The following is a 26,390-nucleotide window of genomic DNA, read 5'->3' as shown; positions in this document are numbered from 1 at the left end:
CGAGCTTTCTGCGACAGAAGTCGCAGGCTCGACAAAAATCAGTTGTTGGCATGATACGGGTTATGTTCTTCTCATATATTTTATGATGGTATGATATTAAACCCCGAACGGGAGGAATTCTGCTTGATTTTTATGTGATGAAGATCTAATCTTTCAAATCGTTAAATTGAGGTCCGGAGCTGCCATGTCAGTAACTGCTAGTAATCCTTCATTAATCTATTGATCATTGTCATTTTGTTTTTTTGTTACCTATTCTGACATCGAACTCGGACTGCACTGAGTTTTGCTGTGCGTTTCTACAATGGATAGAGTTATAAGGGAGGTTCAGATCTCACAAAACATGTTTTACCTCGCCGTATTTTTGCGCGTGTCCATAGTCAGGAGCATCTTGCCTTTGTTAGTCTTGTGTTTTTTTGGTTTTTTTTTAGTTCATTTATATGTTTTTGAGTTTAGTGTGATGTCCATTTTCACATGTTTGTTAAGGAGCCAACTGAAAGACGCCTCCGGGTCGGGATTTTCTCGCTGAAGACCTGTTGGTGGCCTTTTGCTGTTTTCTGCTCTTTGGTCGGGTTGTTGTCTCTTAAACACGTTTACCATTTCCATTCGTATTTTAAAGTTATTTAAATGTCAGTGTGGTCAATATATGAATACTAAATAAAATAAAGCATATGTAAATAAAATATTATGAAGCAAATAAATTAACAGCCTGAAATAATTAAGGGATGAAAAGGAAAGTAATCGATACTTAAAACAAAATAAATGATATTCAAATCGTACGATGACATGTATTGATGTGGAGAATAGAACAGCAAAGAAAGGGAAAATAAAATGTAACAAATGACAATATGACTGAATACATGTAACAATGAGGAATAAAGGCAAGAACATAGTCAACTTTGAAACTCCTTTGTTAGCGTGTGTAACTATGAATTTCACAAACAAATTGCAATTTTCAAATATTTTTGATTGTTTAAAGTCCTATCCAATGTGGATAGAAATGATCTTTATGATTTAGTATCCTTTCAAATCGTGAACCTTTTTTAGCAGCATCCTTTAAATACACAACTTCTCCATTAGTTAGGTATCCAATCCACCAGCCAAATGTTCCTATGGTCATTATTGTATGATCGCAAGCTACTACAGTTGCCATATCCAAGTCTCTTTTCCCTAAAGATACATATTCAATCGGTACATGTGAAGGCATGTTATCCTTAGACCATTTCATACCGTCCGATATCACAATAAATAAAACAAATTTATATTTTGTAACGTAGTAATTAACTGACCGGTTTAAATATTCTGGTGTTGCTATATTGAAGCCGTCGTTATTGCCGACTTTATCCCCTCTCCTTATATGGACGCCGACTAAAGTAATATTCTGACGAGATTTTATATTTCTTTTCTGTAATATCTTGTTAATTTCCTGTTCTGCAGCGTCTTTTATATGCTTCCGAAAGGTCAATTGCTTTCGAAGTTGTTTGTCATATTTGTAGAAGTATTTCCATGATTGGAGTCCATATCCCAATTGAATTTGACTTGATGGGCTAAATTCCAAGAGTGTACTATTATATGTTGGGGATGCTTTGTCTAATACTTTTGGAAATCCTTTACAAAAGTCACTTATATTTGTGTATTTCACATTTATTTCGAATACTTGTCTAATCTGGGCTTTTGACGGAATAAGGACATCCATGTCTTTAGACATTGCAGCAGCGAAAGCTGTAGAAAACTGAAATAATCTATTTCCTAGTCCGCCTTGTAAAATTGGACAAATTAACCCTTTTTTTGTCGCAATATTTTTATATGATTCGATCGTTACTATTGTATTTCTGTCTGACGGCACAGCTATAATTGTATTTGTCGATTTTAAAACGAGTTGACCGAATAACAAATAAACTAAAAGTCCTATTAGTATGCCTGAAATAGAAATACTGATAATAAAAAAATGCATATTATGTACCTATCATTGGGACTTTCGTTAGTTTCACCAAACTATACATTGCACAATGTTTCATTGCTACTAATTTTTATTACGGCATCTTTGAACTTAACAGAGAAAGTAAAAAATAAAAAAACGGTACCAATTTTCTTGCATCAGATGCGCATTTAAGCGTCGTAGAAAGATTAAGCGTAATATATAAAGGCATAAAATATGCAAATTTTAACTTTCTCAATAGCGTTACTTGTTATATTATTTTATGCATGTCTTAATCAATTTTCTTTATTGGCAAAGTTTTTATTCGTGTATACTTGATCCGTTAAATTGACATCATATCATATGCAAGGTGTAATGTTTATGAATATTTTATCAAGCTAAATAAAAGTCGATAAATAAATATCTGTGTATGCTACTGAATATTGTTAAATCAATTGTTACAGAAAGTGATCGTCTTTTCATTACTAAAAAGTGATTTATCAAGACTAAAATCTATTTGGTTACACAGTAATACTACTAATATTAATCTTTATTTCGAGAGGGTTGCACAGTTAGCTTCAAATCAGAAAGAAAAAGGGGAATATGTCAAAGAGACAACAACCCGACCAATGAGTAGAAACAGCCCAGGACAAACAATCATTATGGGTCTTCAACGCAGCGAGAAAATCCAGCATCCCGAGTCAGGCTGAAGCTGGCCCCTTAACAATAATTAATAGTAGATCAGCAAAATGGACGACACAATAAACTCCGAAACATAGCTATGAATCAAAATTAGAATGTGAGTCGTTTATAGTTTGTTTTAGATCGAGTTTACGTTTTGTTTCGCTCCGTTGATTTGTGCCGAAATTACGAGTTTTGGACTTTGAAAAATTGGTGAAAATAGTAGTTATATGGACTCATGCAAAGACTATAAATAAATCCTATTGAAACGTCTGCTGGAAGACATGTCCGACCCGTCAAGTCTTTGCTCTTACGCCTTAATGTCGCGTGCGTGCTTAGCGGGAAAGTAGCAACTATCAATTTTAAAGTCATTGGTTTGACCCAGCCGGGATCCAAGACATCTAATATTATTTTTAAACATCAAACAAGTGTATTTGTACCGTTATCAGTTTTTAATTTCTGAGGTCTTAAAAATTGTTTTCAATCTACTGGTAATAATCTTTGTATTAATAATAAACAAACTCGGGTTTTCACTATTTAGTTTAGGGTAGTACAAATTATATCCTCTACGGAAAAACATGTCTTTTATAGAATATGATTAGTGAGCATAAAAAATTAAGCAGAAACATATTTGCAAGTCATTTTGCATCCAAGATGAAGGGATCTCCATTTAGAGATTCCTCTATGGACGCAAAAAGCATAAACATTTACGAAGAGTGTTCAAAAGAAAGCCTTGCCAATGAAGAAAATTGATTAAGACATATTGCATTCAATTTTTTTGTAAAATAGGTGCATTTTCCTAATGAACATACGATACTAGATATCCACTAGCAAACGAAACCAATTGACAGAAATAATCGAATCCTTTCATTTATATCATGAGTTTTAGAAGCTGTCTGTTTTATTGTGTAGGTTGTTGATTAATCCTTGACTTCATCCCCCCCCCCCCCCATTTTACCTTAATAAGGTGTCATTATACACACTTTATAGTTTTCTTGTGACATTGTTTGCTACGTTTTTGTTATAATGTCGTTACGTCTTTGTTTTGTTGTTTCATTTTCATTTTCCAATGTGCTTTCTTTTTCTTTTTGTTATGTTTATATGGTACATTTTCACGTATCCGTGAACCAGTGTATTTTTGTGATTTTCATTAAGGCTTAAATATTATCTTACATTTTCCTACGTTCTTCAATATTTCTGTAAATGAATTTGTCTGAAATATAGAAGCATATAGATGTATAACAAAGTGGTTTTACAATACGGTTCAAAAGGTATAATTTCCACCTTTACACCTAAAACTGTACTTTACAAGTTTGGGGTTCTGAGAAATTGAAAAACATGTTTATTTCTTCGAGTATTAATCCTGCTTTGTATTAGACCAACATGCTGAGCAAGACTGTTAACGACTAGTTCACAAGGTAACAGTCCGCAGGAAGACATGTCACCTTACCCGGACACATTATTCTGACTCCAAGCAGACTAGTCTACTCTTACTCCTAAATACCGTTTTCGTAGCGGAGAAGCAGCCAATATCAATTTTAAAGTCTTTGGTTTGACCTGGTCGTTGTTCAAACCAACGTCCACCCACACTCGAGGCGAACACACTACCACGAGATCACTGCTTCTTAAAATTGATTTTTAAACAAAAACTAAGATTTTACCATTTATTTTGATTTGTCAATTACGTTGAAATAACTTGATAATATCAGATTATTACATGGCACTTTTCATGTGGCATGTATTTATATCATCCCTAGGTTCAATATCAACCCAAGTGCCGCATGGCTTCAACAATGGAGAAAAATAACAGATTCGTATATTGATCCTTTTACGTGGTTCAAAATAGAAAATCAAAGAGTGAAAAGTTCACGACGTCGGACCCCAAATTTAGTAAACTCGATATGAAATCTTTCTATCATAACCTAATAGAGAAGAAAAACATTCAAATATGGTCGAATCGACAAAAAAACAAATTAAAAAATATACAAACATTGTTTGGAAAAGTCAACTTTTTTAAAAGTTATTTTCTAAATTATGTTTGAAGTTTTAAAAATGCATTTATTTAATAATAACTAGTTGTTGTTTTTTCAGTATTTTTTTTTTTTTAAAGTATTATTATTTTGCACAATATACTTTCCAGTATCCAAATAATTGTTTTGTACACTACTTTGTAATGTTTTTCACTGAAAACGTAGCATGGAGGTATATTTTCCGGAATTTGCCGAGTATCACCGGAATGCCATGCGATAACGTTTAAGGAAAGGCATGTGATAAACTTTTCATATCAGCCCGCGAAGCACTAATTCGAAATTTAATGCTATTATCATACAGTAAAAATCATTTGTTATTTAGTCTAAGTATATAATAAGATAAACATAGATTATAACATGGAATTTTTCATATCAGACCCTTATCAGCCCAAGGTCATGATATCAGCCCGAGAGCCGACATGGAAAATGACATGTTATGTTCTTTTTATCATTTACTTCAACAGAAGTCATACAGACAAAAAACTATTTTTAAAACTTTGAAAAAAAGATTTTGTTGTTATATTTGTTTTACAATTTTTGATAAGATATTTTCCTGATTCCTAATAATTTTTTTCCGGAATTTGCCGAAATGTCATCCGATAACGTTACAGCAAAGCATGCGATAATAACCGGAAGCAATTGATATGAAACAGAAGTAGTTGATATAAACCGGAAGCAGTTGATAACAAAAGTCATATCACACGACTAAGGCTTAATTCGTCAAATTTAATGATTAAATATATGCACAAATAAGCTTTATCATGGGTACAATTATACCATTATTTTCTATAAGTATATGATAAACTTATATAAGTTTTTGTTTAAATCCTCTTAGAAGAAGACACTTCTTTTAAATATGTGATATTTTTTATCAAAGATAAACTTTTCTAAAATTAATAAGCCGAATTTCAACAAAATAAAACATGCATATCTACATATAATGCACTAAGTCAACTTTGCAAAATTTCTATTGACCTCCTACCTATACTTTGAGATTTTGCATTTACAAAAGGCATTTCTCATAATTTGTGATTAAACAAAAAAGGTTGCCTTTTCTCCTAAATTAAAGAGTCGGATTTCAGCAAAATATAACATGCACATCTGCATATTTTGCACACCAAATGTGCAAAATTTCATTGATCTCCTACCTATATTTTGGGAGTTTTTACGTTTACAAACAACATTTCTCAAAATTTGAGAACTAACAAAAACGATTTTTTTTTTCTTAAATCAAAGAGCCGAATTTCACAAAAATAAAATATATGCACACCATCTTCATATTATGCACAACAACCGTACAAAATTTCATTAGCCACCTAACTTGACTTTTTGAGTTTTAGCGTTCACAAAAATTGTTAACGGACGGACGGACAATGTGAAACTATAGGGGTCCTGTATCCTCGTTGAGGGCTCTAATAATTTATCATGACATGAAGAGACAATGTTCCTCCTTTAAAGTAAATGGACACCGACAGCTTATAATAAACTATGGAACTTGAGATATTAACCTTATGCCACATATTAAAGTCATATGAACCCTCAAATTAAAAAAAATAATGATGCATATGTTTTTTTTTAACTAAATGGACAGTTTTTGTCCATTTGTTTTTGATGTGTTATGCTTATACAACAAATGGAAGTGTTTAACGACCTTGACTGGCCATACAGCCCTCGCACGGTCGGCCCCATGCTTATTTGTTGATTGTTTACTATAATATATACCTTATAAGGTGACAATCGGTAATCTTAGGTTTCAAGACACGACAAATAATTAGCCACCATATTTTGCATATATTCATATAATAACAGACAGAGAGAAAAAAACTGAGAATTATACCATATGTTTGCGTAGAAAATGATAAAAATCGTACACAGGAGACTTAGTTATGATAAATACATGCATTGGTTCAATAAATGAATTAACCGATTATTTTTCACCAGTCAATCGTTTAATTTAAGAATTGAATGCTTCTTTTTGTAACTTCATTGGGGTGTAAAAGCGTTGACCGATTACATTTTGTATGAAGCGCTTTCCGTTTCAGTCTAAAAATGTGCGCACGTTCAACGCTTTTACACACCCTATGAAGTTACTAAAAGAAGCATTCAATACTTACAATTACATTTTTTAGCTAGGATCATGAAAACACGATTTTTATTAAGTTTTTATTTAATTCACACGTGCACTTTATTTTGAGACCTCGTGTCATCATAAATGATAAATTTTATTGTGTAATGCAATTGCTTAAATAACGCGAGATGTGCAGTTAGCCAATCAGAATAACTTTTTATAATGAAACATACATCTAATGTAATTATACGATTTTAAATGTCATATAATATTTATCAACATCAATAGAAAATCAACGGAAAAGTACATGACCATTATGTGAACCCCGTCCCCCCTCCCCGAAAACAACAACAACAACAAAAACCACAAACAACAACATTAAACAACATTAACCAACAGCAACAACAAAAAACGATTTACAGGTGGATTTGGTTGGACAATAATATTGAAATATAATATTACTAGAGTATATCTTTTTGTCCTGGCTAAAGAGCGAAATAATCGTTTCAATTATAATCATTTATCTATGAGATGAAGTTCCCCCACAAATATATGGTTCCAAAAAATATATGGTTCACAATAAATCAATGACAAACCAACTAACCGGTCTTAGATTTTGCATAATTTGTTCCAAAAAGCAACATAGGAAATCCAAGTAATATTATTATCCATTTATTTTTTTAATGTATCAGTCGTTTGATCGCTTACAAGCTTGATATAATGTTTTGTTTTAATATAATTTTACTGGATAAAACAGAATTTTCGCGTTTCTTAAATTATTTATCAGGCCAATAAAAATCAATATGAATATATATATGATACTGAGGGAAACTGAACTTGATATCAAAATGTAGATATATGTATATATGTTTATTTACGTGGTAAATTTTCTTTTGTCTCGACGTATTGAAGTACACAGCAAAGCTTTAATGTTGTCTTAAAACTAATAAAGAAAGGTAAGATTGTCTGAACTACAATATTTCTTGAAAACAGGTGATAACGATGTCTGAGCTCTATTACTTGTTATCATGGTTGGGGTGATAACGATGTCTTAGCTCTATTTAATAAATACTGGTAATTTTATTCCTCTATAGAAGGATGATCCTTCTATAAAGGTATAAACACCATGCAAAGGGTTTGTTCCCAACCTGAAAAATGCACATCAAATTCTAGGTAAGTTTTCATGTTCTGTTCATGTCCGTGACATTGGACAATAGGTATCTTCACAACTATAGGTGAGTTAAACAGTTTATCTGATTGGACAGTATCAAAGTAATGCAGGTGTTTGTTTATTTTTACACCTTCTGCAGAAAGGGAAAAAAATGCCCATCAAAAACCAAAAAACATTTTATCTTTCTTAAACACAAAATCCATTAAACTTTTATGTATCTAGTGGATGCTAGGACTTAAAACTCTCCAAACAGCACAGGTAAGTCTGTACACAGAGTAGTTTTTGAGGTGAAAATACGGTCATATTTGTCCATTGATTATGATGAACCTATGGCGGAGAGCCAGTTTTTAAAACAACATTACTTCACTTGAAAATGGACTGTTGTGAAATTAACATTTAAATATTACTGTTGATATAAATTATTGGTAAAAATGATTGTTTTACATGTCATAATATCTATTTACTTTATTGTGCTTTTATTTGTTGAAGATATTCACAGATTGTGATAAATTTGCAACTTATCATTTACTTATAGTAGTCTTTTCATCAAAATTTGGGTTTTTAATGTAAAATTAGAATTATAGGTGAAAAAGCGTTTGTGAGACCTCGAAATAGAAGGTATTATCCTTTTCCTTTATTAAATTATTGTTAATCAATAAAAAAAAAATCACTTAACAAATAATCGTGCTTTGGTACTAGCTGTCATCAAGGGGAGACAGTTCAATCTCAACCTCAATGTGTTTAAATCCCAGGAAAGATAAATTTGTTACACGTGGCGATAGCTAATCAACTATAGTCTATTTTTAAAACATCATCTAGATATGTATTTTGCTTTACCATGTTTTATAATAAATTCCTCATTTTGGGCTCGCAAAGTAAACTTTAGTAGAAACCCTGAATATGTATTTGCTATGTAATCTTTGTGGTTTTGTGAAAAGATAGTGCTATCTAAATTAAAAAAAATTAAATCAACATATAATTCAATCAATAGTAGATTTTTGATTATGTAGATCAACAGTAGAGAAATGTAGCTTTGAATGACCGTATTAATTAAAGATGCATCCAGAAGTACACAGCTACCCTTGGTGGGACTGAACTTCAGTCCACAAACATCTCAATTAGTTAGAGATGTCAACAAACCATATACAGCTTTAGCCTAGGCAGCCCTGTTGAGCGCTATAGTCTGCTTTCAATCAACAATATTCTTCCAAACGACTTACATAAAATGATTAAGTCTTTCAACAAAGGTTATAAATGATAAGCAACGCTGCAAATATTGAACTTTAGAACATAATAATTATCTTAAATAATGAATTTAAAACAGCAATATCTATTCAATTTATCAAATATGTACTGAAAAGTGGTAGTATGAAATTCAAAACAGTGTAGCTGTGGCCATTGATTGACACATTAAAATCATTCATTGAATGGGACAATTTAGGTGAACGTTTGTATGTAACGACCAATGCTCACTATGTACTTTTTAAAGACACTTAAACTATGGGGTCACCAAAGGTTCTCAACACCTAAATAAAGTAATTCGAAAAATTAATCAGAAATAACACGATATTTTGATTTATATCAATTATATAAATCAAAACACAAAGGTTATTCCTGATTAATTTTTCGAATTATTTTATAATTAAAGGCGTTAAGAAACCTTTGTTGACCCCACAGTTTAAATGTCTATCGTAGGTACGTCATGAACAGTGGTTGTTACAGACAAACGTTCACGTAAATTGTCCCAGTCAATGGATGATTTTGATGGGTCAATCAATGGCCACAGCTACACTGTTTTGAATTTCATACTATGTAATCGTGAAACGCAATTTCTATTTTTTTTAAACAAGGGAAATAATATTTACATGACAATCCTGTCTTCCAAATGTATTTTAAACATTTTGTTTTTATCAACAATTACTAATTAAAAAAAAAGAAAAAAAAACCACATTCACAAACTGAAGATAACATGTATTTTAGTTGCAACAACTTTATTATGGATAAAGAACTGCCAACCTGTACCAGAAACAACTAATGGTTTGGAACAAACTATACACTATGAACGACAACTCGACCTAGAATGGTACTCGCATTTGTTCATAATGTAAACAAACACGCATATAAAAAAAACGGTAGTATGTAGCAATTACAAACAACCAGAATGCTGTAGTAAAGATCATCGGGAAATTGATCTGGTTTGCCGCCCGGAGATGCCGATAAGTGATGTTTTACCAAATCATGTTTTCGGGGGAAGGGATGCATTGTCCTTGCCAAAATTACAATTAATTCAGGTATCTAGCATTACTAACGTTTATCGATACAACGATAATACATTGATAATACTGCCTTGTTAAATATATCTTAGAGTCAAAGAATGCAGCAATACTACTGCCATCGACGGCCAAAGAAAAAAATCGTGATGATAAAGCATGCAATTCCGGAAATTGACCGTCTCCAAAAATATTAAATTCTAAAATTGAGTTATGGTCCTTTTCGCGCCAGACGACTATTGAAAAGGCTACTTATAGAGCTTTTCTATTGATCTCGCTCTTGTAAAATTAGTCCTGAGATTAATATTTGTTAAATAGCCAGTTAAGGTCGCTAAAAATTTCCATTTGTTGTTGTTAAATTGCTTAATCATTTAGAGAGCCACTGTCTTCCTATAGAGACTTTATACGGTAGGATGTTTTATGAAAGAAAAGCTACGCAACACTGCTTGTCGAGCTTTACATAGTATGAAATTCAAAACAGTGTTGCTGTGGCCATTGATTGACACATTAAAATCATTCATTGACTGGGACAATTTAGGTGAACGTTTGTATGTAACGACCAATGCTCACTATGTACTTTTTAAATACACTTAAACTATGGGGTCACCAAAGGTTCTCAACACCTAAATAAAGTAATTCGAAAAATTAATCAGAAATAACACGATATTTTGATTTATATCAATTATATAAATCAAAACACAAAGGTTATTCCTGATTAATTTTTCGAATTATTTTATAATTAAAGGCGTTAAGAAACCTTTGTTGACCCCACAGTTTAAATGTCTATCGTAGGTACGTCATGAACAGTGGTTGTTACAGACAAACGTTCACGTAAATTGTCCCAGTCAATGGATGATTTTGATGGGTCAATCAATGGCCACAGCTACACTGTTTTGAATTTCATACTATAGAAAGCTTGATGGTCTTGCACAGACCTTACCACTAACTGTAAGATGACATTGTTATATATAGAACAAAATGTCAACCTTCAGTCTCGCTGGTCTTGCACAGACCTCACCATATTTTGTCACTTTTATGTGAGTTTTAACTTATTAACATTTGAATACTTTTATCTTTATAATATTGTTGATATTTGCTAAATTGTAATTTATTATAATAAACTATGAAAACTTGCCAGTGTTAAGTCATACAAAAGCTAAATATGAAGGATCAGAGACTCAGGATTCCGATACCTACTCTAACAAAAATGGCCGTGTTTACACCATAAGATTTTCTCTTAGTTAGTTTAAACATATTTATTTATAGTGGATTTGGAAACAAGTTTTGCAACTTATATTAATCCCTTTCCACTTTGCAGGTGCGAGTGCTGCCTTGTAGCGGCATTAGCCTGCTCTTTTTCGAAATCTACAAGGGTGTCTTTAATTAACGTGCAAGAGATATGGCTTTCTCTTAACACGGGTCAGCCATTTATCGTCCCCGTCCGACGGACTATCATCGTTTCCTCAAGACCATCCTCGCAAATGGTGTCAAGGGAGAGCCGAAAATTCAGTCCCTGAAATTTTCATCCCAGACGGGAATCGAACTGTTAGTGCAGACAAAAATGTGAAATTTTAAAAGATTTGAAGCCTGGCAGCACCTAGAGAAATACATGTTACATCCAATTAATGTTTTAAAAGATTTAAATCCTAGCAGCACCTAGAGAAATACATGTTACATCCAATTAATGTTTTAAAAGATTTAAAGTCTGGCAGCACCTACAGAAATACATGTTACATCCAATTAATGTTTAAAAAGATTTAAAGCCTGGCAGCACCTAGAGAAATACATGTTAGATCCAATTAATGTTTTAAAAGATTTTAATCCTGGCAGCACCTAGAGAAATACATGTTACATCCAATTAATGTTGTAAAAGATTTAAAGCCTGGCAGCACCTAGAGAAATACATGTTACATCCAATTAATGTTTTAAAAAGTCAAAACACTTTATAGATTTCGATCCTTGCCACAGAAGATGGTGAAATAAACAAACACCTGAGTTTTCTTTGAAACAATTCACTCATTTACACTATTTAAATCACCTTTGTTGTGAGTAGATTTCTATTGTCCATTTCAATTATACAATACAATACAATCATTACCTGAGAGGACCATCTCAAAGATTTTACATGACTGTTTATTTTTACACTACCTGTGCCAAGGAAAGAAAATGTTTAGCAAAATCCACAAAAGTTTTTTTTCATTTTAAAATAGAAAATGAATACAACTTCTATGTATCAAGGTGTGACAGAATATAAGTTCCCCATAATATTTGTTCTTTATATATATCATTTTATTCTGGTATCACCTAAGTTGGACAAAGGTATACAGAAAACACATTAGTTTACATTACATTGAATATATGTACATTTGTTGAGGAAGCATTAAATATGAGTTTTTTTTTTACAACGGTATGATCAGTATAGCCGACAGGTTGACATCAGAGAGAATCCACTTTGTCATTTATAATTCTAATAATTGGCACAATTTTCGAAGTTTAGATTTCTTTTTTTGGTTCATAATAGCATTAAATTTTAAAACATTACTGTTCGTTAGGTATTTCTTGTCAATAAGTAGTGTTCTATCTGTCAAGAGACTGCTACATTCCATTACATAGTGGTATTCGTCACCTATAGCAACTCTGCACAACGGACACTTTCTCTGTTCTCGGGGAATGTTTTGCCATCTACCATTTTCAATCGGCAGTTTATGGTTCTAAAGAACTTTTAGCATATAACAAAAGTTCCATTGGGAACTTTCCTTATATAATATTTTAGCCAATGCTATAAGAAAATTTCCTTCTCAAAGGATAAAATATTACATAAGAAAAGTTCCCAATGGAACTTTTGCCATATGCTAAAAGTTCTTTGGAATATTAGCATGATTAGTATGGGCAATGTTTTATATAATAAAAGTTCCAGGAATATTTGCTATATTATAAAAGTTCCAGGAATATTTGTTATATTATAAAAGTTCTAGGAATATTTGTTACATTAAAAAAGTTCCAGGCATATTGGAATATTGGCTATATTATAAATGTTCCAGGACTAGTTATCATGGTTATTAGATAATTACAGTTCTAGAAATATTTATTATATGGTCAAAGTTCTAGGAATATATACTATAATATCCAAAATTATTTCTAGCTACAAATTTATGGAAGTAAATTTCCAATAATAAAGTACAGGCATTTTCTCACCTTATCTAGAATAAGAGCCTACGTTTAAATATGAGACATTGGGCTAGGTGTTCCATAATGGACCCACACAGGATAAATTTTAAAATTTTAAAGTGGTCTATACGAAAGTGCAATACTAGAATTAAAAACTGGAGTTTTAGAGTTATAGAAATGTTAAAATTGTATAATTATGAGCAATATTGTAATTTTGAATTAAATGTATTGAACAAAAATTGTATCAGTAAACAAATTGAAGAAGATGTATTTGATAATTTTAAATCAAATTGGTGTACAAGAGTTGCTGCATGTGCAGAGGGAAGTAAATTGAGGACTTACAAATTGTTTAAAAATAACTATTGTACTGAAAATTATTTGCAAAATATTTTGTCATTAAAAAACAGAAGTTCATTTGCTAAATTTAGATGTGGGGTAGCTCCACTAAAAATAGAAACTGGAAGATATGAAAGGAAAGAAGTCCACGAGAGGACATGTTTTAACTGTAGCTCTATTGTTGAAGATGAACTACATGTCATTTTAAAATGCCCATTGTATGTGGATCTAAGACAAATCATGATACATGAAGCGATACATTTTAATGAACATTTTAACCTTTTATCAGATAATGAAAAATTTATATTTTTATTTAGTAATGGCAATGTTGCTGCTATAGTTGCCAAAACCTGCAACAATATTTTATTAAGAAGAAATAGTATTTGATTTCACTAGTTCTTAATGAAACAAATGTTTTACTATCATTTAGTAAAAATGTATATTGTGAATTTTAATTATAAATTGTAAAAATATGTTTATATGTATATAATACAATGTATATCTTAAAAGTCTCTCATAAATCTTTTTAAGATTGGTACATGCAATGCAAATGTTTTAATGTTTTAAATCTTTGTATGTGAATCTCATTTTATGTTTGTATGTTGTGAGACTATAATAAAATATTGAATCTGAATCTATGTAAACAAAATGTATTCCTCAGACTCCATTCTTTGTATGTACTACATGTACAGGTAAATGTCATGTGAGGTGAACATTAATTAGGATGTAATCAGGTGTAAAAAATCAAATGACACTCTTTCTTTAAAGGGTCAAATATTATGAAACCATATGATGTTTTAGTTCCAAGAAAATATCTTATTAAGGTTCATGTGGCTAAAATGGCCGTATTTTCACCTCATATTTACTCTGTGTACAGACAAACCTGTGCATCTGGAAAAGTTTTTAGGCAAAGCATGAATTCAAATGCATTGTATGATTTAGAAAATTCATAACTTAACTGGATTTTGCCGTGCACTTTTTTTCGTCCCTACAGAAAATGATGAAATTAACAAACAGTTGAGTTTCCCTTGATATGGTCCACTGAGGTACACAGTTTAAATCACCAATTATTGTCAGGTATCTATTGTCCATTTAAGGTCCATGTCAATTAAAAACGCTCACTTTAATTATTACCTGTGGGGAATTTCTCAAACCTGTTTCCCAACTTAGTTTATTTTGGCACACTCTTGAGAAATTTTTTTAAAATCTTTATTCTAAAAAGTGCACTGCAAAAACTTGGTAAGTTTTTATTTTTCTTAAACATAAAACATATTTGAAATTTATTTATCTAGGGCATGCTATGCCTGAATTTGTTTTACAGATGCACAGGTTTGTCTGTACTCAGAGTAAATTTTGAAGTAAAAATACGGCCATTTCAGCCAAAGGGTCCACATGCATGAACCTTAAGGTGGAATTAATATTATGTAATTTTTGTTCCAAAGAACTTTTGTTTTCCATCATTTGTTCCAGGGGGAACAAGTATTATGCGGAACAAATATATGTTCACATCTGCACTCAGAGAAAATTTCATGGTGTAAACTTAGCAATTATTGTTTAAGTGTATAGATCAGTGAACCTTAAATGAAGCTTATCAAACCTGTTTCCACAACTAAGTTTATTTTCGCACCTTCTGAAGGAATGAAAAAAAATAAACAGCAAAATCCAGTTTTTAATATTCTGAATTTCAAATAAAATGTATGTTAAATTTTATTTATCTATGTTCAGCCATGCTTTAAAACTTTTCCCGATGCAAAGGTTTGTCTGTACACAGACTGAAATTTGTAGTGAAAATACGGCCATATATTGATGAACCTTAAACAATGTTAAAAATAGTTCCCTTTCTTTTGATTAATTTCAACTGGATATCAGCCTGCCTAATAAATAACAACTTACCCTTTCTGTCGTTATTTTTTTCATTGCTGTATTATTCTAAGTGTATATCCGATTCGCCTTTAATTGTTTATACATACATACATGTATTTGTTCTTACAGAGAATACAAAATCGTTCAACCGTGAAATGGTCATTACTATTTATTTGTTGACAACAAACCACCCTTGGACATGTCACGTGGACACACGTAATCTTGGGGATTAATAATTAAAAATATATGTAGAATGTATGCATACGGAAGCCGGTTAGTGTGAAGTTGGAGTTTTATTTTTAATTCGTTATAACGACTTAGTATAAACACGTTGTTGCAGGTATTACTCGATGTATTTCACTTAATTAACTTGGCGAGGTCGCTTATCATAGACCAGTCCATCTATAAAGATTTTCCTCAAAATATTTACATGATGTATTTTAAATGTAATCAATGAATTGTATATTTAAACTTAAATATACAATTCCTTGATGTAACAAAAGGATATTAAAAGTTTTAAGTCATACATATTATATTATATATAAATTATATATAAATGTACTAATAATTAAATGATTTGGAAAATACGTTGAAGGTATAAACAGTCGGCATGAGAATTCCGAATGCAATCAGGTTCTATCCGGGCACTCTGGTTCTAAACCTTGGTTCCATCTGAGCTGTCTGGTTCTGAACCTTGGTTCTATCCGTGTTCTTTTGTTCGAAACCATGGTAACTGGTTCAACATCCGGGTTGTTTGGTTATAGCAACCCGACTTCTTGGTTCAATCTGGGTTCTATTCTAGATTATTCTAATGTTCCCGTTGAACTTGTAGAAGATAACCACAAGTATCCGAATAAAAAGATTTAAGTAGGCCAAAGACGCTAAAATTGTTTTATAACATTAAACATTTCAGTATCGGCGGTAAAAAAAGCTGTAGAGTTGGGTGCTCATTTTCGCCATATCTTTCCATGTTTTCTTCAGTTTAGATTTTAAAAACAAAACGAAATATACATTATATCAAACATCCTTTTATTTAATTCAGTCGTTGTGTTTTTATTTATTTCTCTTTACTCATTCCTTATTTCCGTTAATATTTCTAGAAGTTTTAAAACAACAAAATTAGGACCTGTCGTTCAATACTCTAGTTCAGGGAAGCAATGCGCATGTGCAAGATCGATCGTGATTTTGCGTTATCGACTAATTAGATACGAGATTTGATAAACTGGGGGCATTATCAGTTTATTGATTTACCAGATCGGCATCGTTATAACTGTAGTCATATGCATAATTTATTTTCACATGCTATGGCAAACGAAAATATATACAACATATGACAAATAAAAGGCAGCAGAGAACAGAAGTTACAGAGTATACAATAATATTATGACATTATATGTGATCTAATTTTCCAAGCGGCTGCATTTGAATAAATGCATATATATAGTTTTACTGTCAGAGATTTAGAATAAATTATCTAACTTGTGCCGATTTGGCCAAGAATAGTAGAATAAATATAAAATTCTATGCGCACAGATCTATACGTTGGACATGATAAAACAAAATGATATTCGTCTTCCAAAACATTCATATTGCAACATATACAAATTCTATTTTCTCTTTGAGTATCTTTTACTACTTTATATCGTTTATAAATACAAAGTTTGTTACATTCTTCTAAAGCTGAAGATTCCACTGACATATTAAAACAGACTATTTTGACCGTTATGTTAATTAATCTTAATTACAAAAGGAACGGTTAGATATATGTCACCTGACTTTGAATGTTACCTTTACGGAAAAATGGACAGATTCATGCTGTGATGTTCACTTAGCAGATCGTCTGTATATTCAAGAAGGTACAGGTGCTATTTCATTACCATATCTGAGGAACTGATCTTAGGTCATAAAAATAAAAGTCAATCTACACCTAGGCCATATGGTATCATAAAGTTTTACCTTAAACTATTAATCTCACCAGGCGACAGTTAGAGACAATTTGTATACCCTTAATAATCGTAATCATGTTCTAACAGTTAGGTACCATTCAAATATATGTTCAAAATGCTAGCCCTGATTGCATGCGTGTATTTACATAAATGTTTTGTGCTTAATTTAAATGTATCGGATATTGACAATTTTTGAAAGGAGGGGGAGATGGGTCGTTCAGCATTTTATTTTGATATATTGTGAATAAAATTGAGAATGGAAATGGGGAATGTGCCAAAGAGACAACAACCCGACCATAGAAAAAAACAACAGCAGAAGGTCACCAACAGGTCTTCAATGTAGCGAGAAATTCCCGCACCCGGAGGCGTCCTTCAACTGGCCCCTAAACAAATATATACTAGTTCAGTGATAATGAACGCCATACTAATTTCCAAATTGTACACAAGAAACTAAAAGCATACATAATATTGTATACAGAACATCTAGTTAATTCCAATATATATAGTTTGGCATTTGATTACATACTTTTAATGCACAGTACTGTCGTATATTTATTTTTGTGTCAGAAAATTCACGTTAGTAGGTAGAAAAATTATACTAAATGCAATTTTTTAAGTTGTACTACAATTACTATAGAAAAAAGACCCCCCCCCCCCCCTAGACAAAAAGAAAACAATTATTGTCGTCTTGTCGAAAGCAAGGAGGTCTTTAAGATTTATGAGTGAAATAGCTGCCTACTTGGATCTTTTGACAAACATCCTTCTTTTTGACAAGTTTCGCGAAAGCGATACTTAGCGATGCTAGGTCCCGTCGTCAGCATTCACGCCGACTAATTCAGCATTTAGGTTCAGTCTGTGGTTTAAGTTTTGTTAAATACATCAAAATCGTTGTCAAACATAATGGAATTTCGGAAAATTGGGAGCTTCTTTCTGTCCAAAATACAGTATCCAGGGCAAAATTTTGCAAATATTTATTTTCATTTTTCCGTAGTTTACTACTAGATAGACTTCGTTTTTCCTGAACAGTTAATTTCATGTTTTGTCTGAAGTAAAGGTTTTCGTGCAGTTGTCAATAACCGTTTTGTTTAATCGTCCAGTTGCAAGTTAAATGCATATTCATGCAGGTCAAGATCATGATAATGATATATGAATGTTGAAACTATTTTGTTCTACATTGCGCTGGACTTTCACTCGTGTGTTCAAAATGCAACAGTCAGAGTAAAGACATTTATATATCTTATAAGTGGGTGCGGCTTTTTTGCTAAGATTTTAATTCCATATGACGATCTGTAGCTGTTTGATTTTATGGGAACTTTATATTTTTATTATGGTTTGAACAAGGAACGTATATACTGTACCAAGGTTTAACGGTCAGATTATTTATACAATATTGAAAACATAACATTTATGAAGCCATGATGTTTATTTTTTATTGAATACATCGCATAATATCATTCATTACGACTATGTGTTATGACCAGCAAAAACTTTTCAAAAAGCTCCGTCTTACACGACAATCATATGGTTTAGATTGTTTATCTATATTCTCCCGAAAAAAGGCTAAAGAGAATAAATTATGTAGTGTCACCATTGTATGCCATACTGTTTTGGCAATTAATGCCATTACGCCAGCATGTTTCTGGAAATTATTCTTAATCAACAAAAAATTATATTTCTGCACATAAACTTCTTCAAAGTTCTTAACAGCTTCCAGGGACTTGAAGGACCTCGTTCCTTCTTTATCAAACATTTCGTTTTGGCTTTTTGCAAGCAGTAATTTCAATTTTCTTTTCCAATTTTCTCCCGTAATTTTTAAACACTATGTCCCGAAATTTTTCAAAATATTACTTATTTTACTTTATTACACATAAACATAAACAAACAAATTGAAAAAACAGATGACACTCAACGACTTCACAGGTAAACGGGAAAGCGGCAGGCGTCCTAATAAACGCCTATTAAACACCGAATATTGATGTGTACCAAATATGACTTTGCCCCCAGTTCAACCAAATCTCGTATATTCTCACATGAGTTTTAATTAAACGCTTGACCCACTCAGAATTCTAGGTCGCGAACAAGCTTTCCCTGAACTACTGTATTGGCCAACGATATATGCATCTACCCACTTGACCAGTTGACGACTTTCATATATAATTGATTACACATTTAAAGTTCGAATGAATTTTATTTATAATAGCTGCTTTGTAATAATGTCAGATTTGATAGAAATTCGTGTGAAGTATATGTAACAAATCGTTTTGTTAAAAAACGGATGTTACAAGACATAAAAAGAAAGTGATGATCAAGCGAAAATATTTGTAATTGCATATTCACAACAAACTGGGTTTTTTTCTCTGTATAAAGTTATTTTCATTTATGTTCTTCGTTGCATCTTTAAAACACAATTTATCAGTTGTCTTTTGAAATGCACGAACAAACATGCGACAATAACTCTAGCAACCAACACCACTACTTTTGACATTGACACTGTCACAGAAAAGAACCTTTTTCATTATTTCTATTTACCGTTGTAAACTCTTATACTCAAAACAGATTACAAACGGAGAACGCTTTACAACGTTTTATTTGGTTATTTGATTTAAATAGTAAATTATGGTGAATTTGTACTTGGGCGTTTACCATTTACATATGTAAATATATATGTTAGAATGTTCAGTAAAATGGCCGCAAATACCCAACAAACCGACGATGAATTATCGGGAAACCTGTTATATGACAAAGATGCTAAAGTTATCCTTATGGAAATCCTGAAGTCGCTACGAGTTCTAACGGATAGGATCGAGAAAATAGAGAAAGAAGTACAGAAAATCGATGGTATAAAGGAAGGCCTGTCAAATTTGTCTACAAGAGTACAGACAAATGAGGAAACAATTGTCGAAATCCAAGACCGAAATAGCAAAGTTGAAGAAAGTGTTGAAAAAATGGGTCAGATCGTTCATACTATAGTTGACAAATATTCAGCAAATGCTGAAGAAATATCTCAAATAAAAGACAGGATGGAGACGATAGGGGAGGATAATGGAACATCCTCAAACATAGCCATTAAGGAATTAAAAGCCGATATGTTAGACCTAAAATGCAGAAGCATGAGCGATAACCTAGTATTCTCCGGGTTAGCGTTTCAGCGGGAAGAATCGTGCCAATTGAAAATTCAGAACTTTTTATTAAACGAACTGGACATACCGTATAAAGTAAATCTCGGTAGCGTTCATCGATTTGGAAAACCCGGACTGAACGGAGCCCGTCCTATTGTAGCCAAATTTATCCACAGAGATGAGCTTGAAGATGTACTTAAAAATACATTCAAGCTGAAAGGGAAACAATTTGGGATAAGCGAACAATTCCCGATTGAAATTGAAAGAAAACGGAAAGAACTCTACCCTGTAATGAAGAAGGCTAAGAAGGAGGGTAAAAAAGTTAAACTGGTAAGAGATAAATTATATATCAATGGGAAACCGCATGTATCACTCGACACAAAACCAAACGGCACTGAATATAGGGATGTTCTACTACGTCAAGCCCAACAAAATTCGTATAGAAACAAAACTGTAAATGAACGCCCTTTTAAAAGGTCCCGACAGGAATCCGGAAACAATGACGCCATTAATGAGGAAACCATAACCACGCCGATGTAGGACGGGTCGAGAGAGTCCTCAAAAAATCAGAATGATCAGTTAAATTATTTAAATCTTACTTGTATTAATTGTTGTGGAATTAAATCAAAACTCAAATATCCTGAATTTACGGAACTGCTGTATAAAACGGATATTGCTGGCATTGTAGAAACAAAACTAGACGATATTGATGATATACAATTACAGGGATATGAATTGATTTATAAAAACAGAAATAAAATTGGCAAAAGAAGGTCGGGGGGTTTAGCTGTAGCGTACAAAAACCATCTCAAAGATAATATTGAATATATCAAAACTGAAAGTAAATTTGTTTTGTGGTGTAAAATATCGAAAGTAATAAATAGATTAGATGACATTCTTTTGGGAATTATTTACATCCCTCCTGAATATACTTCATATTCATCCATTGATGCAATAAACGAAATTGAGATGGAATTATTTGAACTATCACATAAGTTTTCAAAATGTTTACTCGTTGGTGATTTTAACGCAAGAACCGGGTCCGAGGATGATTTTATATTTGTTCCCGATAGTGAATCTCATGTCGTAGATATTGAAAATATACAAATAAATGCTGTTTGCAATTTAGACCAGTATGACTTCTCTCGCAAAAGGAACAGTAGAGATAAAAACAAGAATAGGTTTGGAAATCAACTACTAGAATTTTGCAAGGGAAATAACTTCTTCATCATGAATGGGAGAACTCTAGGTGACATAGATGGAAAGTTCACATGCCGTAATTCAAGCGTTGTTGATTATTGCCTATGCAGCGCAGAACTTATTCAAAATTTTACCGATTTTAAAGTACATGATTTTTCAAGTCTCTATTCAGATGTTCATTCCCCAATCGAGATATCCTTGAAACAAACAGATCAAGAAGTCAGCACAAAATGTAGCGATGATACTAGAACAAATGAACAAAAAATAAACAATTGGACTAATGAAAAATCATACAAATTCTTAGAATGCTTGAACCTTACAGAAATAGAAAATATTAATTCTGAAATTGATGGCACAACAGTAGTGACGCAAGAAACAGTAGATATGATAATCAGTAAAATAGGCAAAGTGTTAATAAATTCAGCGGGAAACACTTTTGGGTTTAAAGTCAGTGCAGGAAAGAAGTCAGAACATAGAAAAAATAAACCATGGTTTGACCATGACTGCAAAGCCGCTAGGTCAGAATTCCGTAAGATGAAACGAAATAAAAATAAGTCACCGTTCCACAGAGCACTTGTGTCAGATGCCGAGAAGAGATATAAAAATACAATGAATAAAGCTCATAAGAAACACAGAAGCGATTTCCGAAAGAAAATGGATGATCTAAAGCAAAAGGATGCTAAGGAATTTTGGCGACTTCTAAATGAAAACAAAAGTACAGCTCAGCCTAAGATTGATTTCGACAAATTGGTCTCATATTTCAAAGAGTTAAACAGTGATCTGAGAGATGATACAGAAGAGCAACAAATTGAAAGTACTATTTCCCACGAAGAAATAAACGATGAGTTAAATAGCAGAATTACAAAACATGAAATTCTTAAAGCGCTGAAAAATCTGAAAAATAACAAAGCATGCGCCGAAGATAAACTGATTAATGAATATTTAAAAACATCCGCTCATGTTCTTATCGACATATATGTGAAAATTTTCAACCTAGTTTTCGACTCCGGAAAAATCCCAAAACAATGGGTCCAAGGAATGATTAAACCTGTCTACAAGAACAAAGGTGATAAACGCAACCCCAAAAATTACAGACCAATAACTATTGTGAGCTGTTTCGGAAAAGTCTTTACAGCAGTATTAAATGAACGCCTTAAAAGATTCTCAGAACAAACATCTCTTCTTAAAGAAAATCAAAATGGTTTCCGAGAAAAATACTCAACAATTGATTGTGCGTTTCTTCTGAACTCTCTAATTGAAGTTTTACAACACTCAAAAAAGAAACTATTTTGCGCATTTGTAGACTTTGAAAAGGCCTTCGATACGGTTAATCGTAATTTCTTATGGTTTAAAATGTTGAACAACAATATAAAGGGGAAAATGTTTAATACTATTTTTAGCATGTACCAGAATATTAAATCCAGCTTGAGCTATAATGGTCAAACCTGTGAACCTTTCGCTTGTGAAATCGGTGTCAGACAAGGAGAAAATCTGTCACCGTTTTTATTTTCTTTATACTTGAATGACCTAGAAGACTATCTCATCTCGGAAAATGTTTTAGGTATGAACACAATAAGTAAAGATATAGAAGAAAAACTTGGAACTTTAATGAAATTATTCATAATTCTCTACGCAGATGACACTGTAATCATGGCAGAATCACCTGACCAACTGCAACATGCACTTAACAAATTTAAAAAGTATTGCGAAACCTGGAAGATGCGAGTAAATGTTGCTAAAACTAAAATCTTAATTTTTTCAAAAGGAAGAACTACAAACCCTCCACTTTTCCGATTCAACAACCATCATATTGAAACTGTAAAACACTTTAACTACTTAGGAATTATTTTCAGCAAAACAGGCAGCTTTAAACAATGCAAACAACATCTAAAGGACAAAGCAACAAGTGCAATGTACGAAGTTTTAAGGAAGGGAAGAATTCACAATTTATCAATTAAATGCCATGTAGATTTGTTTGACTTACTGGTAAAACCTATTCTGCTATATGGATGCGAAATATGGGGTTACGAAAACTTAGATATACTAGAAAGAGTTCAAACTAAATTTTTTAAGCTACTTTTACATCTTAAGCCATCTACTCAAAACGACTTCATTTATGGAGAACTGGGTATGTATCCCCTAGAAATAGATATAAAAACTAGAATTATATCTTATTGGACAAAGTTAATTACCGGTAAAGAAAGTAAGCTCGCTGCTGTAATGTTTAGATACCTTTTCAAGTTAGCACAAGAAACAACATTTCGATCGCGATCGTTAGACAAGATGAAAAGTATTCTAGACAATTGTGGATTCTCTTACTTATGGTCATTCCAAAACACATCACCTAACATTAAATCGATAATTAAACAAAGACTAGAAGATCAGTTTACACAGTCATGGTCAGGAAAGGTAAACGATTCGCCGAAAGCCCTGAATTATCGCCTATACAAGACATCACACAATTTCGAACACTACCTTAATGTACTTGATGATAAAGATGTAATAACAATGTCGCGGTTTAGGACAATGAACCATAAACTGCCAATTGAAAATGGTAGATGGCAAAACATTCCCCGAGAACAGAGAAAGTGTCCGTTGTGCAGAGTTGCTATAGGTGACGAATACCACTATGTAATGGAATGCAGCAGTCTCTTGACAGATAGAACACTACTTATTGACAAGAAATACCTAACGAACTTGAATGTTTTAAAATTTAATGCTATTATGAACCAAAAACAGAAATTTAAACTTCGAAAATTGTGCCAATTTATTAGAATTATAAATGAAAAACTGGATTCTCTCTGATGTTAACCTGTCGGCTATACTGATCATACCGTTGTAAAAAACTCATATTTAATGCTTCCTCAACAAATGTACATATATGCAATGTAATGTAAACTAATGTGTTTTTCTGTATACCTTTGTCCAACTTAGGTGATACCAGAATAAAATGATATATAGTATAATTGTCATTGGTTGGAGTTATTAGAATCTAATAATTGTATCTTGAAGAGTATTTATGAAGATGTGTACGAATCTAGTTTTGTTAAAACCGAATGATAAACTTAACTGGAGTTGTAATATATAAGACAAACTGAACATGATATATGGTTAGCACAAAGTGTTGGAAATAGTCAATTCTTTTTTCAGGAATTTGAAAAAAAATTTGTTAATAATTATATACATGTAGCTGAAGGCTTGTCATTTCTTGAAAATACTTCAAAATGTAATTTGTATCAATTTAAACATGATGGAAATACTTTGCAATTTAATTTGTATCGACCATTGAACAGTTTATACCAGTCATATGTTACTAAATATGGAATCAATTCACATTCAATCAATGTAGAAACTAGAAGATACTCTAACATTTCCAGTGTTTGTGCTATGTGTGATAAAAAAGTAATTGAAGACAAATATAATTTTATTTTAGAGTGTGATATATATGTAAATATTAGAAGTGAATATATTAAGATATATTATAAGTTTATCTTAAAATTTATTTCATTATTTTGTCCAAGTTATTGTACAGAAAAGCACCAAGTGATTGTACTGTAAGCAAGCAAGCAATTGTACAGTCAATGACATTTACCAACATCAAGAATATTGATTTATTTAATTTTCTACTGACGATGGTTATCAAACTTTCGGAATGGTTAGACTATATATCAGGAAAAGGTTAATTGTAAAACTTGTGGCAGTGACAATGGTCTTTTTTTTTCATTTCTAAAATTTTTTATTCGCTATTGATGGAGAATTTTGAGCAATTCACTCGGACTTCAACCATTTAAGGAACAATGTCTTGCTGCATATGTCGTTTTTGTATTTGATTGGTTTCTATATATATGTATAATGTTTTCGGATGTTGGCAGAGCCCCATTTGACTGTCTCCCGAATGAACAAAATATTAAATAAAAAATACGTACAGTTCCGTTCCCACACTGAATATTCTATTCGTTCCATATCATCATACACTCAGTTTTTTGTGTATATGCCATGGGGAAACTTGGGTGACTTGTAGGGTTGTGTAACAAGAGCCTGATTGAATGGCCTCTTGTTACTAAAACTGTGTGATGCACCTGATCACACAACGAATGAATGCTCTGAATAGCAATGAGAACTCTGACACTGCAATCTAATTAAAAACCGATCGCTCATCGCTCCCGTTTCCTGATATGTCGCGTGGGAGATCTAACGAAACCCGCTTTGAGGTGAGTGACCTCGTAGGTGTGTCTTTTTCGACCAATGAAATTGAGTCTTCCACGAACTTGAAAGTTTATCGTAAAGCAAAGGGATGTAACTCATTTAAAATACGACGAAATAGTCAGTCAAAATAATTCATAAACTTTTTTGATTGGCTTATTAATAGGTCGTCAACTCATTTGCATATCATTATAAATTCGTAACTTCTAGTTCACTCACATGTGACCTCAAAGCGGGTTTCGTTAGATCTCCCACGCGACATATAAAAAAACGGAGCGATGAGAGATCGGCTTTTAATTAGATTGCTGACACTGAAACTCGGGTGAAAACTTACTCTTGAGACTCTGGAACTAGTGATGAATAAATCAATAATTCAGCATGGATGATACTAATTTTTTTAATAATACTAGTACTAATATA

The 26,390-nt window shown here is 32.2% G+C and overlaps 2 protein-coding genes across 2 annotated transcripts in view; one reads left to right on the top strand and one right to left on the bottom strand.

Annotated features, from left to right (window-relative positions):
- Window positions 1-844: 844 nt before the first annotated feature.
- LOC139498026 (galactoside alpha-(1,2)-fucosyltransferase 1-like) lies at window positions 845-15,688 on the bottom strand. Its single transcript, XM_071286325.1, has 3 exons — window positions 15,533-15,688; window positions 3,770-3,809; window positions 845-1,917 (listed from the first exon to the last, which is right to left on the bottom strand). The coding sequence occupies exons 1-3, from the start codon at window positions 15,554-15,556 to the stop codon at window positions 971-973; spliced, it is 1,011 nt and encodes a 336-aa protein (XP_071142426.1). The 5' UTR covers window positions 15,557-15,688; the 3' UTR covers window positions 845-970.
- LOC139498007 (uncharacterized) overlaps window positions 14,859-26,390 on the top strand; it is a 34,154-nt gene continuing 22,622 nt past the window's right edge. The window contains exon 1 of the mRNA XM_071286305.1: window positions 14,859-14,878. The gene's annotated coding sequence lies outside the window, so the exon portion shown is untranslated. The remainder of the gene's footprint in view (window positions 14,879-26,390) is intronic.

This window comes from Mytilus edulis, chromosome 1 (genome assembly GCF_963676685.1).
Source record: "Mytilus edulis chromosome 1, xbMytEdul2.2, whole genome shotgun sequence".
NCBI classification, from domain to species: domain Eukaryota; kingdom Metazoa; phylum Mollusca; class Bivalvia; order Mytilida; family Mytilidae; genus Mytilus; species Mytilus edulis.
Note: the sequence above shows the minus strand (reverse complement) of the source record. Positions and strands in the feature narration are given on the sequence as shown.